This window comes from Jaculus jaculus, chromosome 2, assembly GCF_020740685.1.
Source record: "Jaculus jaculus isolate mJacJac1 chromosome 2, mJacJac1.mat.Y.cur, whole genome shotgun sequence".
Taxonomy (NCBI): domain Eukaryota; kingdom Metazoa; phylum Chordata; class Mammalia; order Rodentia; family Dipodidae; genus Jaculus; species Jaculus jaculus.
The window spans coordinates 200,309,395-200,323,185 of NC_059103.1; the positions used below are offsets into that span (position 1 = coordinate 200,309,395).

Below are 13,791 nucleotides of genomic sequence, written 5' to 3' on the forward strand. Positions count from 1 at the left end.
ACTCAAACATGGACCACCATCACACAAGTAGATACCACTAAGACAACACAGGCTGGTGCAGTCTCAGTCAATGTCTGCCACACAAGAGGGTGCCTCTTGATTGGTGGGCTTTCCCTTGCAAAAGGACTAAGTTATGTCCTATTTAATATGCTGGGAAATGACAAAGACTTCCATAGGATGTAAGAATGCTGTGTCTTGTCATGAAGTGAGCATCTTGGGGTTTAGGGACCTTCAGTGAATGGCTCTATGGTATGTATACTTTGTAAATCTAATCAAAATTAAGAGTTTCATGAACTCTCTTAAAGATTAGGTCAGCAGAAAATATCCAGAACTTCATCACTAATGACAATTAAAAAGTCCACACAGTGGGGCTGGAGAGATGGCTCAGTGGTTAAGGCACTTGCCTGCAAAGCCAAAGGACCCAGGTCTGATTCTCCAGGACCCACATAAGCCAGATTCACAAGGTGATACATGTGTCTAGAGTTTCTTTCTCTCTCAGAAATAAGTAAAATAAAATATTTTCTTTTAAAAGCCCTCATGGGGGGAAAGGACCGGTGTGTCACCGGAGCTCCCTGGCCCTCCAGGCTCCCTGAGAAATGGTAAGCTCGGGGTTCAGGAGCTGCTTGATCACTGGGAATACAGTGGGAGAGCTCTTGAAGACGCAGCTTCCAGCCTCTGTGCTGTGTGTGCACGCTGTGCACACGCACAGACACACACCACATATAGCACACCACACACACACACACACACACACACAAACACATACACAGTCAGCACAGTACATGGGGCAGGGCTGGTGTGTGTCAGGTCATGGACTTGATCTGTTATATCCTCTTTACGTCTCCAGTTCTCCCAAAAGGTCAGTGTGGAAATGCCCATTTTTTTTTATTTTTATTTTTTTTTACATGGAAAGCTGCTTTATAAAGGATGATGTCACTTCCCCAAAAAAGAAAGGGATTGAACTGCTTTGCCAGCTGTCCCTTCTGGCAGCAGACGGCTCATGCTGCTTTGACCTTCAGAATATTTACCCCATCCATCCTTTGCCACGTTGTTGATCTGACTTATATTTCAACAAGTCCTGACAAGGAGAAGGGGAAAGGGTTGGAGTAGCAAATCAAAAGAGGCATCTGAAGGCAGAGGTGAGACTTCTTGAGCCTGACAGGTCTCAGTAGAGCCGCAGTAAGGCTGTGGCTTCATTTCTTTCATAAGCAAGTGCACATTAGAGAAGGTTTGTCTTAGCACTGAAGCCCATGGGGGATGTTGCAAAGTTTCTGTCTCTGACTCAAAGCCACAAAGGTGCTGGCTTAGATGCCGCCATCCACTGGAAGATGACACTGATACTGTGTACTTTTTCTGCTGTAATTTTGTAGAGTACTGAACTTTGTTAAGAAATGTGAGAATTCTTTTCATTTACCTGAGATGTCATTTATTGTTTGTGCATACAAGCCCACAATCTGCCTTGTAATGTAGTCATGGTATAGCTAAGGTCACTGTGACAAAACACCATATACTAAAAGGTGGGTATTGTAGTCATGTTTGTATTGCTGATAGTAATTACCCAACCAAGAGCAGCTTTTTGGGGAAAAAGAGGATTATTTTGGCTTATAGGCTCGAGAGGGAAGCTCTGTGATGGCAGGGGAAAGGATTGCATGAGCAGAGGGTGGATATCACCCCCGGCCAACATAAGATGGACCATGGCAATAGGGGGAGTGTTCACTGGTAAGGGGACACTGGCTATAACACCCATAAGCCCACATCCAGCAACATACTCCCTCCAAGAGGTGTTAATTCCCATATCTCCATCAAATGGGAACCTACCCTTCAGAACACCCATGTTTATGGGAGACATCTGAATCAAACCACCACATTTCGCTCCTGCCCCCATAAACTGATATCCATACATGATGTAAAACACAATGCATTCACTCCAACTTTAAAAGTCCCCATGGTTTTTATTAATCCCAGTGATGTTCAAACATCCCCATAGTCCAAGATCTTTAAACTGAGCCATAATACCAAAAAATGCTCCCAAACTCTGTAATGGCACAGAATAAACATTCATGCTGCAAAATATGGCATTGGGTATAGCAAAGAAATATTCAAGCAATACAAGATTTAAACATGACAAATATCAAACTTTCCACCTCCAAGTCCAATAGCTCTAGCCAATCTAGCCAAGTCTCCAAGTCCAATAATTTGAACCAGCAACAGGTCTCTGGAGAACCAATTCTGCCCCTCCAGCTAGGCTACTCACAGTCCTGGAAAACTTCATCCGGGCTGGCAGTTCTACTTGGCAGCCATTTCATGGTTCTGGAATCTCCACTGGGTTTCCACTGCAATCCTTGGATCATCCTCATGGCCCCATGGGGTCTCCATGCAGGAATCTTGCATTGTGGGGGACACCTAAATCAAACCACCACAGTGTGTAAATGACATAAATGCATTCTCCACAAATCTGGAGGGTGAGAGTCTGAGATCCCAGTGCCAGCATGGCTGGTACTGGCAAGGACCCTCTTCTGGGCTTGCAAATTAAAAGCTGCTCCTTGTATTCTTGCATGGTAGAAGGATTGAGCGGTTAATTCACTGCCCTATTCTTGCAAAGGCATGAGTCCCATTATGAGGATAGCCCAGATATCACTTAATCACTTCCCAAAGGCCTCTACCTTCAAACGCCATCACACTAAGGATTAGATTATAACATTAATTTGGGCAAAACACAGCCATTCAGTTCACAGTAAGGAAGTACTAAGACATTTGCCTCTTATTTTAGGGACTCTAGTGAAGTTTACTCTTGGGTTTTGCTGTGAGGATTAATGAAAAGCACACATTTGTGCTGGATACATGGCTCAGCAGCTAAAGGAACTCTCTTGCAAAGCCTGATGGACTGGGTACAGTTTCCCAGTACACATGTAGAGCCAGATGCACAAAGTAGTTCGTGTGTATGGAGTTCTTTTGTAGTGGCAAGGGGCACTGGGACATGCATTGTCTCTCTGTATCTTCCCCTCTTTCTCCTTCCCTCTCCCTGAATGCAAATAATAAATAAAAATAATTTTAAAGAAGAAAAAGAAAACAACACATTGAAAAACCCCTTGGAGGCTGTAAGTGCCACATAAATGGAAACAATTCTAAATAAATTGTCATTGTCTTATATAAATATTAACGTTATCTTACATACTCTCTCGGTGTGGAGATGTGTGGAGGAATCCACCTAAACACTCCCTGCTGTTACCCTGATCACTGGATGCAGGAAGTTCTCCCAACCTCATTGCTCTCCTGAAACACAACTTTGAAATATTGTTGAAGGATTATGTAATATTAAAACACAACTTTGAAATATTGTCAAAGGATTGTATAATATTAAAATACCACTTTGAAATATTGTCAAAGGATTATGTAATATTAAGACACTTTGGAACACAAATCTCAAGAAATTCCTGGAAGTATCTGATGTATATGAATATATAGTGCAATTGCAATTGGACTTTTGCCTAAACCTCCACAGTGCACTTCAGAGCATATGTGATGTGTGAGGGCCTTTAAGGAGTGGTGGGGGCCATGGACACTAGCATGTATTAAAGAAAGAAAGTTGCCTTGCTCTCTGTTTCAGTTAGGTTTGCATTGCTGTCAGAAATCATCTGACCAAGATTAGCTTTTGGGAATAAAAGGGCTTATTTTGGCTTACAGGCTAGAGGGGAAGCTCCATGATGGCAGAGATAATAATGATGTGAGCAGAGGGTGGATATCACCCCCTGGCCAACATAAGGTGGACAACAGAATAGGAGAGTGTGCCAAACACTACCAAGGGGAAACTGGCTTCAACACCCATAACTCAATGCCTCCTGGAGGTGTTAATTCTCAAATCTTCACCAGCTGGTAACCTAGCATTCAGAACACCTAAGTTTATGGGGGACACCGTACTCAAACCACCACATTCCACCCCTAGCCCCCATAAACTGATAACAATCCATGATGTATAATGCAATGCATTCAACCAAATCTAATAGTCCCCATAGTTTTTATCAATTCCAATAGTTTTTCATACATCCCCATAATCCAGGGTCTTTTACTAAGCTGCAATACCGAAAAATCCCCCACAAAACCCATAATGGCACAGAATAAGCATTCACACTGCAAAAGATGGCATTGGACATAGCAAAGAAACATTCAGCCAATACAATATTTAAAACAACCAGGGCAAACATCAAACTCTGTAGATTTCAGTCCAAAACGGTAGTCAGTGACAAATCTCCAAGTCCAATAATTCTAACCAGAAACAAGTCTCTGGTATTCCAATTCCACCCCTCCAGCTAGGCTACTCACAGTCCTGACAAATTTCATCTGGGGCTAGCAGCTTTCCTTAGCAGCCATCTTGTGCTCCTGGCATCTCTATTGGATCTCCAATGCAGTCCATGATTCATCCTCACAGCTCCATCAGGGCTCCATGCAGGACCAGCTTCACACACCCATGGCTGTTTCTAAAACAGAAAACCACGTTGCAAACTCAATGACCCCCTCTTTTCTGCATTTCTTATACTCCAAAATACCAGGTGGGGTTAATCCAGGAGGGAAAGAACAGACTTTGAAGAACAGGACACTCCTTGAGTACTCAGATCCCTTCAAATGATTCTACATTCTTCCTGTTTCCCCAGTGTAGGTTGGCTGGACCAATCTCCATGGTTGTAATCTCTCATATAATTGCAGGTGAACAGACATTAGTTTCTGCCCAAAGATTTCTTTGTGTGCATTATCTCTCTGCACACACCAGTCCATTTCTAAGCACTGCTACCCTGCACAAGTTCTCAGGACATGGGCACAACACCAAGCCTTTCACACAAACTGCTTCTAGCCCAGTCCAGACAAAGCTCCTTTTCACCCTCATAAGCCAAACCTCACAGTCCATACTTCTTACTGCATTCAGGTCTTTCAACTATGACTAGAATAGTCCATCAAGCTCTACTTAGAGCACTGCAAGGCATCTCTTAGGGCAAGGTTTCAAATCCTTCCTCATTCCTCTTGAAAATCAGCTCCAAAAAGCCAAAGCCACACAGTCATGTGTCTAGCAACTATCCCACTCCTTGTTACCAACATTACTTTTGCAGTCAGGTTCGCATTGGTGGCATAAATCACCCAACCAAGAGCAGCTTGTGGGAGAAAAGGTTTATTCTGGCTTACAGAGTCTAGGTGATGCTCCATGATGGCAGGGGGAAATGATGGCATGAGCAAAGGATGGACATCACCTCCTGGTTAACACCAGGTGAACAATAGCAACAGGGGAGTGTGCCAAAAACTGGCATGGGGAAACTGGCCATAGCACCCATAAGCCCACCCCCAACAATACACCGCCTCCAGGAGGCATTAATTCCCATTTTCTGTCAGCTGGGGAACTTAGCATTCAGGACACCTAGATTTATGGGGGGCACTTTAATCAACTACCACACTCCCCTTTTCCTCTGCTATTCTTGTTTTTAGGATGAGGATGGTAGGATTCACAGAGGAGGGAAACAAGCAAGCACGTGAGGTGTTTAACAGACTTTAGTTCCAGCCTGGGAATGCTGCCTGTAGCACGTGCAGGGTTGCCAAGTTCATGGAGATTGTAGACATGGAGTAAGGTTCTCTCCTGTGCTTTGGCTTGACTCAGTCAACATGACTTCCAGTGATACTGGCTCGTGCTTCCACTTTTTAAGCTTTGGAAATTACAATGCCGTTTGAAGTCAGCCTTTTTCTCAAGAAGGACATAACACTTGATGGAGCCATGGTTACAGGACAGTCTTGGGGTTCATGGGTGTTTGCTGAATCCTGTCTTGCAGAGAACAGCAGCCTGCATTCAGCCTGTGTCCATGAGAGCACCTTGCACAGCCGGGTCTTCCAGATCCTATACAGGAATGAAGAGGTTCCCATCAATGATGCTGTGATATTCCGAGCTCAGTTGCTCCTTGATGGTGAAAGGGTAAGTTATGCATCTGCTGTGAGCCACGAGTGGCTGCTGCTCTCTTAACTGGCTGTTCTTTCTCAGTGGGTTCATGGTGAGTAAAGAGAAGCTATAGACTTCATTTTTGTCTTAGAGAGTATGCATACACTATCTCCTGTATGCATTTCCTACTTCCTTTCATTCACATACTTGCTCAATCACATGAAGTCCAAGTACATCATCTCTTTTGAGACACTTATGACTTGTTCACCCCTCATTTGCTCACATGAACGTCAGCTCAAACATACTTACTGCCCATGAACTCCTCAACAGATGTTTTAAACACTTGTTCTTTTCAGGGTTTTAGGTTGGGCCCTTGGATGAAAGACTGAGGTGAAGAGAGCAGCAGGGACTCTGTTTTCGAGATGTTGATAATTCAGCAAGAAAACAAGTCCGTAGGGAAGTGTCATGTGTGGAAGTGTACTTAACTAGCCATATGTAAGGACATACAAGGGACCCCATGGATGGAGAAAGAACTCTGAGATGGCAGAGCTCATGTCTGACAAACATCTCACAGGGGATCCAGCTTTCAGATGCACATGCTTAAGAGTCCATCCAAGGGAGGAAGAGGAAGAGCACTCCACAGAGTGGGTACATCTGATGTGAAAACTCAGTGGCCTTGACAATCCTTGTTTTGTTGCAGGCAACTTGTCTGAAAATTCCTCATTCATCAGGTTTACATATTTTGAAGGGAAGGCCTCTCTGGAATACATATTACTGTTCTCACTGCCCCTATGGGTTCAAATCCCAGTTGCCATATTTCAGAAGGAATAGCAGACATGGTGAGGAAGAGTGATCCTAGTGTAGAAAAACCTAAAGCAACCTTGCTCATACCTTCCATGTGATAAGCAACAAGGCCCCTATTGAGCACCTGATAACTTTCCCTGCATCAGCCTATGAACTTTTTTCCACATCTTTCATGATCTAGATAATGAACATACTCTTCTTTGTGGCTGAAAGTAAAAGCCACTAATCATTATTCACTCATTTATTTCAGATCTATCACCCACAGTTTACTTAGCAAGCATAAAGTAGCTACTATCTGATAAAGTACAGTACAAGAGAGTGTCCTTTCTGCTTTGGCACTGATATTTTACCAAGAGTTGAGTGCATCTTGTAACATGGAAATCATGCCTTCTAAATTGTATCAGAATCTTGCTGTCCCCTTAACAATGTGAGTCTTTCATGCATAATCTTGTGATATTGTGACAGTCTGAGGTTTACCAGAGGGTCTGTTTCTCAGAATACACTATTTAACTCTGCATGCTATGTCAAGTTACTTTTATATAAGCTAATAATTTATGATTGTGTTAGAGGCAATTCATGCAGCATCATACAATACTACAACTAATCATTACATCCAAATCAGTTGCAATTAAAGTTAATTGACAATGCCTGTAACAACTACATATTTGTAATGGAGATATTAGCTCTTTTCTAGCCTATTTCTATCTACTTGGGAAAAACAAAACATTGTTGATAGCACAGTGGCCAGAACACGTGTTCCCAAATGCACACAGCAATAATTATGGACAACAGGCATTTGCAGCATGGACATCTATCCAATAAGCACACCACCCACATACTCAGGGGAATTCCATGAAACAGACAATTCAATCCCTATACTGATGCATAGATGAATGTGAGAGATGACCATGGAAAGCACTTGTCAGCAGTTAAAGAATATAAGGTTGTGTTTAATAAAAAAGTGCAGAGTGACCATGGAGGGACTGAGTGTATTTTACTTATATAAACTGTAATCTCACAGCTGATTTAGGCTGGTTTACAAAATATATAGATAATAATAGAAACAAAACAGCCATATAATTGGCCAGAGAAGCAGACAAGTAGAGAGAGTAAAGGGAAGCCTTTCAGGAACAAGTCTAATACAAGGCAGTGTATGTCCACTTTCTGGACCTGGGCTCGTGGAAAGCCACACGGAGAGTGTTAAGCTTCTAGTGCCCAAAGAAAATAAGATGTAACAATTCACACTAGAAGGTGTGGAGTTCAGAGGACAGAGAGGATCAGGTTGCATCTTACAGGGGAGTAAAAGGAAAGAGAGAATCCTTGGTACACCTGCAGCAGAGAACATTGAAAATAAGTGGAAAAATGTTAATTTTCTAGCTTTTCCCATATCAGTGACCCAGATACAGGGCTGCTTTGAGGATAGGGGATTAGTTGTTTCAGAGGCTGGGTAAGTAAGTCTGGGCTGCGTTTATATAGGAAGTTGTTTTGGCCTTCCAGGACATGGGACAATAGCTCAGTGACAGCAGAGGATCTACTTGGAGACAAAGGTATCATTGCTAGTAGCAAAGGAAGTGCCACAGATGTAAAGCTGGAGAGGTTCAGGATGTGATATGAGAAGCCACAGGATTCCACTGAATGCTACATGCTTACCTTGAAGGTAGAAAGCCTTTGGGGATGCAGAAGGAAGAGAGATGAGATTGACAAAGATCATTTTAGTACAAGCATGGAAATGAGGCCCTGGACCTGCAGGTAGGTGATTCTCTCATCTGTGAGTGACCACCATGGCTGGGACAGTAACAGCTGCAGAAATAGAGGAAGTCCAAAGGTGAGCCATGGGATAGCTAAGTCTCGCCTAAGATACTAGTTCTGTTATGCTTTAGAGATGGAAGACTCCATGCGGAGAAGAAAAATCAATGGAGTGACTATATGAGTGTGACCTGGATTTGGAGATGCCATTGATAGGCCATAGCAGTTTGTGTATGCAGAGTTTCTATTGGACAGTGACACATATGTTGAACTATAAGGACCATCACATCAATCTTCACGACTAATGTGTTCACATTTCTTAAGTGGATGCTGTGCAGCTATGTACACGGGGATGTCTTGATAATTTCTCGTGGCATCTTTGAATTATTATGTGATTTTTCATTGCATTCTATGGAATAGGGTGCAGAGATTTATAGTGGTCATTTGCTCTGAGTCATACCACTAGGAAGAGGTAGAGGCATGGTTTAAATACAGGCAGCTTAATGACATTGTGAGTTGCCAAGGAGTGTGGAGGATCCACATGTGGAGGTGGGTGAAGAATGGCTCTTTTGTGTATCCAGACATAGGAGTAAAGTGGAAACACCAACAATAATGGTTACACATAATTTGTAATTTTTCTACCCTTTGTATATATTCTGTAATTGACTTCACACAATTGTGATACCATGGAGTAAGTGTAATCATTTCACTATCACTTATGGATTACAAGCAATAAAAAGGTTGAGTGAGTAGAAGAATCAGAATTTGTACCCAAGCAACAGTCTGCTTCAGAAGGTGTCTTCTCAGACACAGGCTTGCATTGCACTCAAAGAGAAGTGAAGGACATGCAAGAAGCATGGCTGGAATTCCCAAGGAGAGAATGGCAACCCAGAGCACCAGGCAGGAGGAGCAGAGCACAGGATAAACTCAGGAGCTAGGCAGGATTGGGCAAGTGACTTTACCCCACAGAGCCTCAACCTCTTCATTTGTAGATGGATGTCAGCATTTCTCTATTTGTAGTGTTGTCCTCATCATGTAAGCAAGTATACACAAAATACTAGCTTGTCACCTGCACATGGTAAAACTTTCCTAAATATATTAGCTTCTTTATTATTTCCATAATCCAAAATGGTTCTAAGGGTGAAAACATGCAGCTTTCAGGAAAATTGTGCCTTTAATGAGATAAGACCTGGTAAAGGAAGGTGTGTGTATGGGTGGGGGGGTAGTGTATGTAGGGGCAAGTACTTAATAGGCAGTCAGGAAATGGATGGTTAAAAAAAAAAAACAGCTTCCACAGAGAATATTGATAACCTCACTGAGGAGGCCCCTCAGTGGGATGGGATGGGAGAGAGGGGGACCTAAGAGTATAACCTGATGGGAATATGACCAAGATGCAATATATGAAAAATAAACAATTTTTTAAAAGTAAGATCAATTACTTCATCCTTGAGATATTTTTTAATGGCTATATATTCATTCATTGCATATAGTGATATTTTTCATAAAGAGATCTTAATTCAAGAATATCATACAATTCAACCATATTTAGTACCTTATATATTTTCCTTTCCACTAGTCCCTTGCTTTTTTTCCAGATAGCCTCACTTTTAATCTAATGTCATATATATATATATACACATATATATGCATATAATATATATATATATATGTATATACATATATACATATATATGCATATAATATATATATAATCATATACAAATATAACTATGTATAACAAATATGAACATATGTGTATATGTCACACATAAAATAGAACACATAAGGGCTGGAGAGATGGCTTAGCTGTTAAGCGCTTGCCTGTGAAGCCTAAGGACCCTGGTTCGAGGCTCGGTTCCCCAGGTCCCACGTTAGCCAGATGCACAAGGGGGCGCACGCGTCTGGAGTTCGTTTGCAGAGGCTGGAAGCCCTGGCGCGCCCATTCTCTCTCTCTCTCCCTCTATCTGTCTTTCTCTCTGTGTCTGTCGCTCTCAAATAAATTTTAAAAGAAAAAAAAAATAGAACACATAAAATATAGAATCCCATGCATGAGGGAACACATGTGATGTTTGTCTTCCTGAGTGTGGCTTATTTCATTGAACAGGGTGATCTCTAAATCCATCCATTTTTCTGCCAATGCCATTGTTTAATTCTCTCTGTGGTTTATTAAAACTCCATTAATGTACATATACCACATTTTATTTATCCATTCATTTGCTAATGGTCACCTAGGCTGATGCCATTACATGCTTATCATGAATAGTGTTGCAAGAAACATGCATATTTAGGTACCGTGTAGGTAAGATTTGCTGAGAATTGGGGATGTTGTAGGCAGGCTCAATGTATCCACAGTTCCCAGAACACTGTGACCAGTTTAAAGCTGGAGCTCAATGAGTTCTCACTTTGCAGGCAAATGGATGCTCAGGAGGTGGCCTGAGCTTGCTTTGCCAGTCTTATTTCCAAGGAACTGGTGGGGTGGAAAGTGTGTTCTGTGTATGAAGCTGGATTTGTGATTATGCAAAACAAAACTGAGAGAGGAAGCTATTTATAGCATTTAGATTCAGCAAAATGTTAGCTTTGAAATGTTTTCTTTTTAGACAACAATTTTTTAAACCTCAAGGACCTAAAGATAAATTCCATCCATATGTCTCTGCCTGAATTATGCCTAGACAGGAAGATATTTCCAAAGACGTCTCTGGATAGGAGCTGTGCATCCCTGAAGGATAAGAACATGCCGACAAAGTACCAAAACCAAAGGAGGTGGGGATGGGCGAGTTTCATTCTTCAGAGCTGCCCTGACTCTGTCTATGCGGCAGTCCATGTTCCTGGAGATTGGAGTCCACAGTGAATGGAGACAACTGTGTCCCTTCTTAGTGCACAGATTAGCAAGGACATATGGCAAGAGAATAGCCAGGGTGTTTAGCCCGAGGCAGCTGGGTGTTACTAGTGAGTGTTGTAAACCAGGGGAACCTGTAAGAAGTATGCAGTTCAAACAGTGCTAACAATTGTCACCCCTGCCGCCTCAGGTCCAGAGATGCTTTTGTAGAAGCTGTAATACACACGTGAAATGACAGAATGTGAAATATTTGCAAATTGTTCAAAACATTTTTTTTAGTGTCATAAGGACTAAATAGAACACATCTGCAGGTAAGACTTCACTCACGAGCTTCAAGCTTATAAACCATCGTGGTCAGGAGGGCTACACTGTGCGAGGAATGAAGCCGGTTTTTGCATTATGGAGCAGGGATGGCTCTATCCAGCTTGCGGATGAAGAGAAATCAGTCCTGTGATAGGAATGCAGTGCTGATTCTGGTTGGGTCAGGCCAGTTCAAGTCACACAGTCTGGCATCTAGCGTGCAATTCCTCCTTGAATATGAAATCAGGAGAATTGAGGGTGCCAGCTTTCGGGGCATCTGCACAAGTTCAATATTTGTTTTGTAAGCTGTAGACGAGTGAAGTCATGGGTTGAATCTGAAGTGCTCAAGGGGAGGGACCGGGATTAAATGTAACAAACCTCAGCATAAAGAAGAAGGAGCTGCTTCCTTATGGCTTTGAACCACTGGAAATTACTTACTCACCCTCAGTTCCAGAGTCTCTTCTACCCATGTGGACGATGGTGCCAGTCAGGTGGTGGTACTTGAGCTTAAGAGGTAATTTATCTCTGACTCCATCCTTTGCCTGGCTGAGTTCCTTTTCCCGGCTAGTTCACTGCTCCATTCTTCTCAAAGAAGGTGCTATGGAGTGCTTTACCCTGCCTAGAATTGAGAGCAAGTCCATTGGGAACTGAAGCCTTTAAGAATCCTAGGACTGGGGAGATGGCTTAACAGCTAAAGGTACTTTTCTGCAAAGCCTGCTGGTCCAGGTTCAAGTCCACAGCCACTCATGTAAAACCAGATGGGATGGACATTCATTTGCAGTGGCAAGAGACCCTAGCATGTATATTCATGTACATGCATGTATGTGTGTGTGCTCACACACACAGATGTAAATTGATAAATAGGAATTTAAAAACAGTCCCACAGCAAGGATATTTGCTTAACAAATTCATTTGAAAAGAGTCTTCCCAAACTGGCTCTGCAAATTCTTTCCCCCATTTTCCATGTGATGCTCCCATGTGAGTACCCTTTTCACCTAAAACTCCATGAGACGTTTGTTTAATCATTAGCGACATTAATTTTGAGGTGAGGTTCTGTTTCTCTAGAATCCGTCTGGATGGGAATTGACTCCTGACGTCCTGGGCACTTTGTCTTGCAGGTGGAAGATGCCCTGAGCGAGGTGGAGTTCCAGCTCAAGGTGGATCTGCACTTTACAGACAGTGAACAGCAGTGAGTGTCCTGGCCATCCTTGAATTGTGGTACCATGGTGTCTTCCTGGACGCCTTCCTCACTTCTGGGACATCCTCAGAATGCCTCTGTGATACTAAACTCCTCATAAGCTGCTATGTCACTCCAGGGTCACAGCCTACTGGGAACAGGGGATAAGTATATCTGCCAGGGCCTGGCAAGTCCGTGAATTTTGAGGGACGTTCTTCCAATTCTGCACACAGAATACTGCTGACTTCTGGATTAATAACTGACATCTTCCCATATATAGTACATTTTTAATGTGGGAATAATTTGGGGGCTTCATGAAAATGGCACTAAGAGGCTATAGAATTCAAATCCCTTCGTAAAAGAGGGAGCTTTGCTGGAATTCTATGTCTTCATACTCAATATCTGCTATGATTTTTAAACTCTTTGGAAATTGAAAATGTATTTATGTATAACCTGATGATTTAATAAACAGAGGGCAGCTCTCTTTTCTATTATAACTTCTTCCTTCACGTGTGTTGTGAGGCCTTTTCCTCCCACTCTGGGGTGACTTTCATGTCACTTAGCCTGTCTGTATTCTTCAAGGAACAAATAGACCACCCTTCTCTGAACGGTTAAAGAGAAGTTATGAATTATAGCAAAGCTTTACGTTGTCATTCATTTCAAGCTTCAGTCCATCACCTTGTAGACTGGGCTTACATGGAGTGGGAAGAAGCCCTTAGGAAGGAGGGGAGGAGGGGATTGAATTTCATCTGGGGGTTGCCTCACTGCCCCTGGAGCTTGTCATGCAGATGGAAAGGAGGGCAAAGGTGGAGAAAGGTGTGGAGAGTCCCATCTGAGTGATTGTAAGCAGGGCCCTTCACAGGGTAGGTGTTGAATCATCTCTTAAGTTGTTCATGTGACAGCCTTAGAGATTGCTTTACATACATGATTCCAACCCAGCTCCATGCTTGTGGATCTTTGATATAATGAAGCCTCTTGTGGTCACCAACGTGGTCCATAGGAAAAGTACAAACACTT

The 13,791-nt window shown here is 42.6% G+C and overlaps 1 protein-coding gene across 1 annotated transcript in view; it reads left to right on the plus strand.

Annotated features, from left to right (window-relative positions):
- Fam135b (family with sequence similarity 135 member B) overlaps positions 1–13,791 on the plus strand; it is a 354,422-nt gene that overhangs the window by 223,532 nt on the left and 117,099 nt on the right. The window contains 2 exon segments of the mRNA XM_004656183.3: positions 5,808–5,947; positions 12,716–12,786. Of these exon segments, the coding sequence (XP_004656240.2) occupies positions 5,808–5,947; positions 12,716–12,786 (211 nt within the window).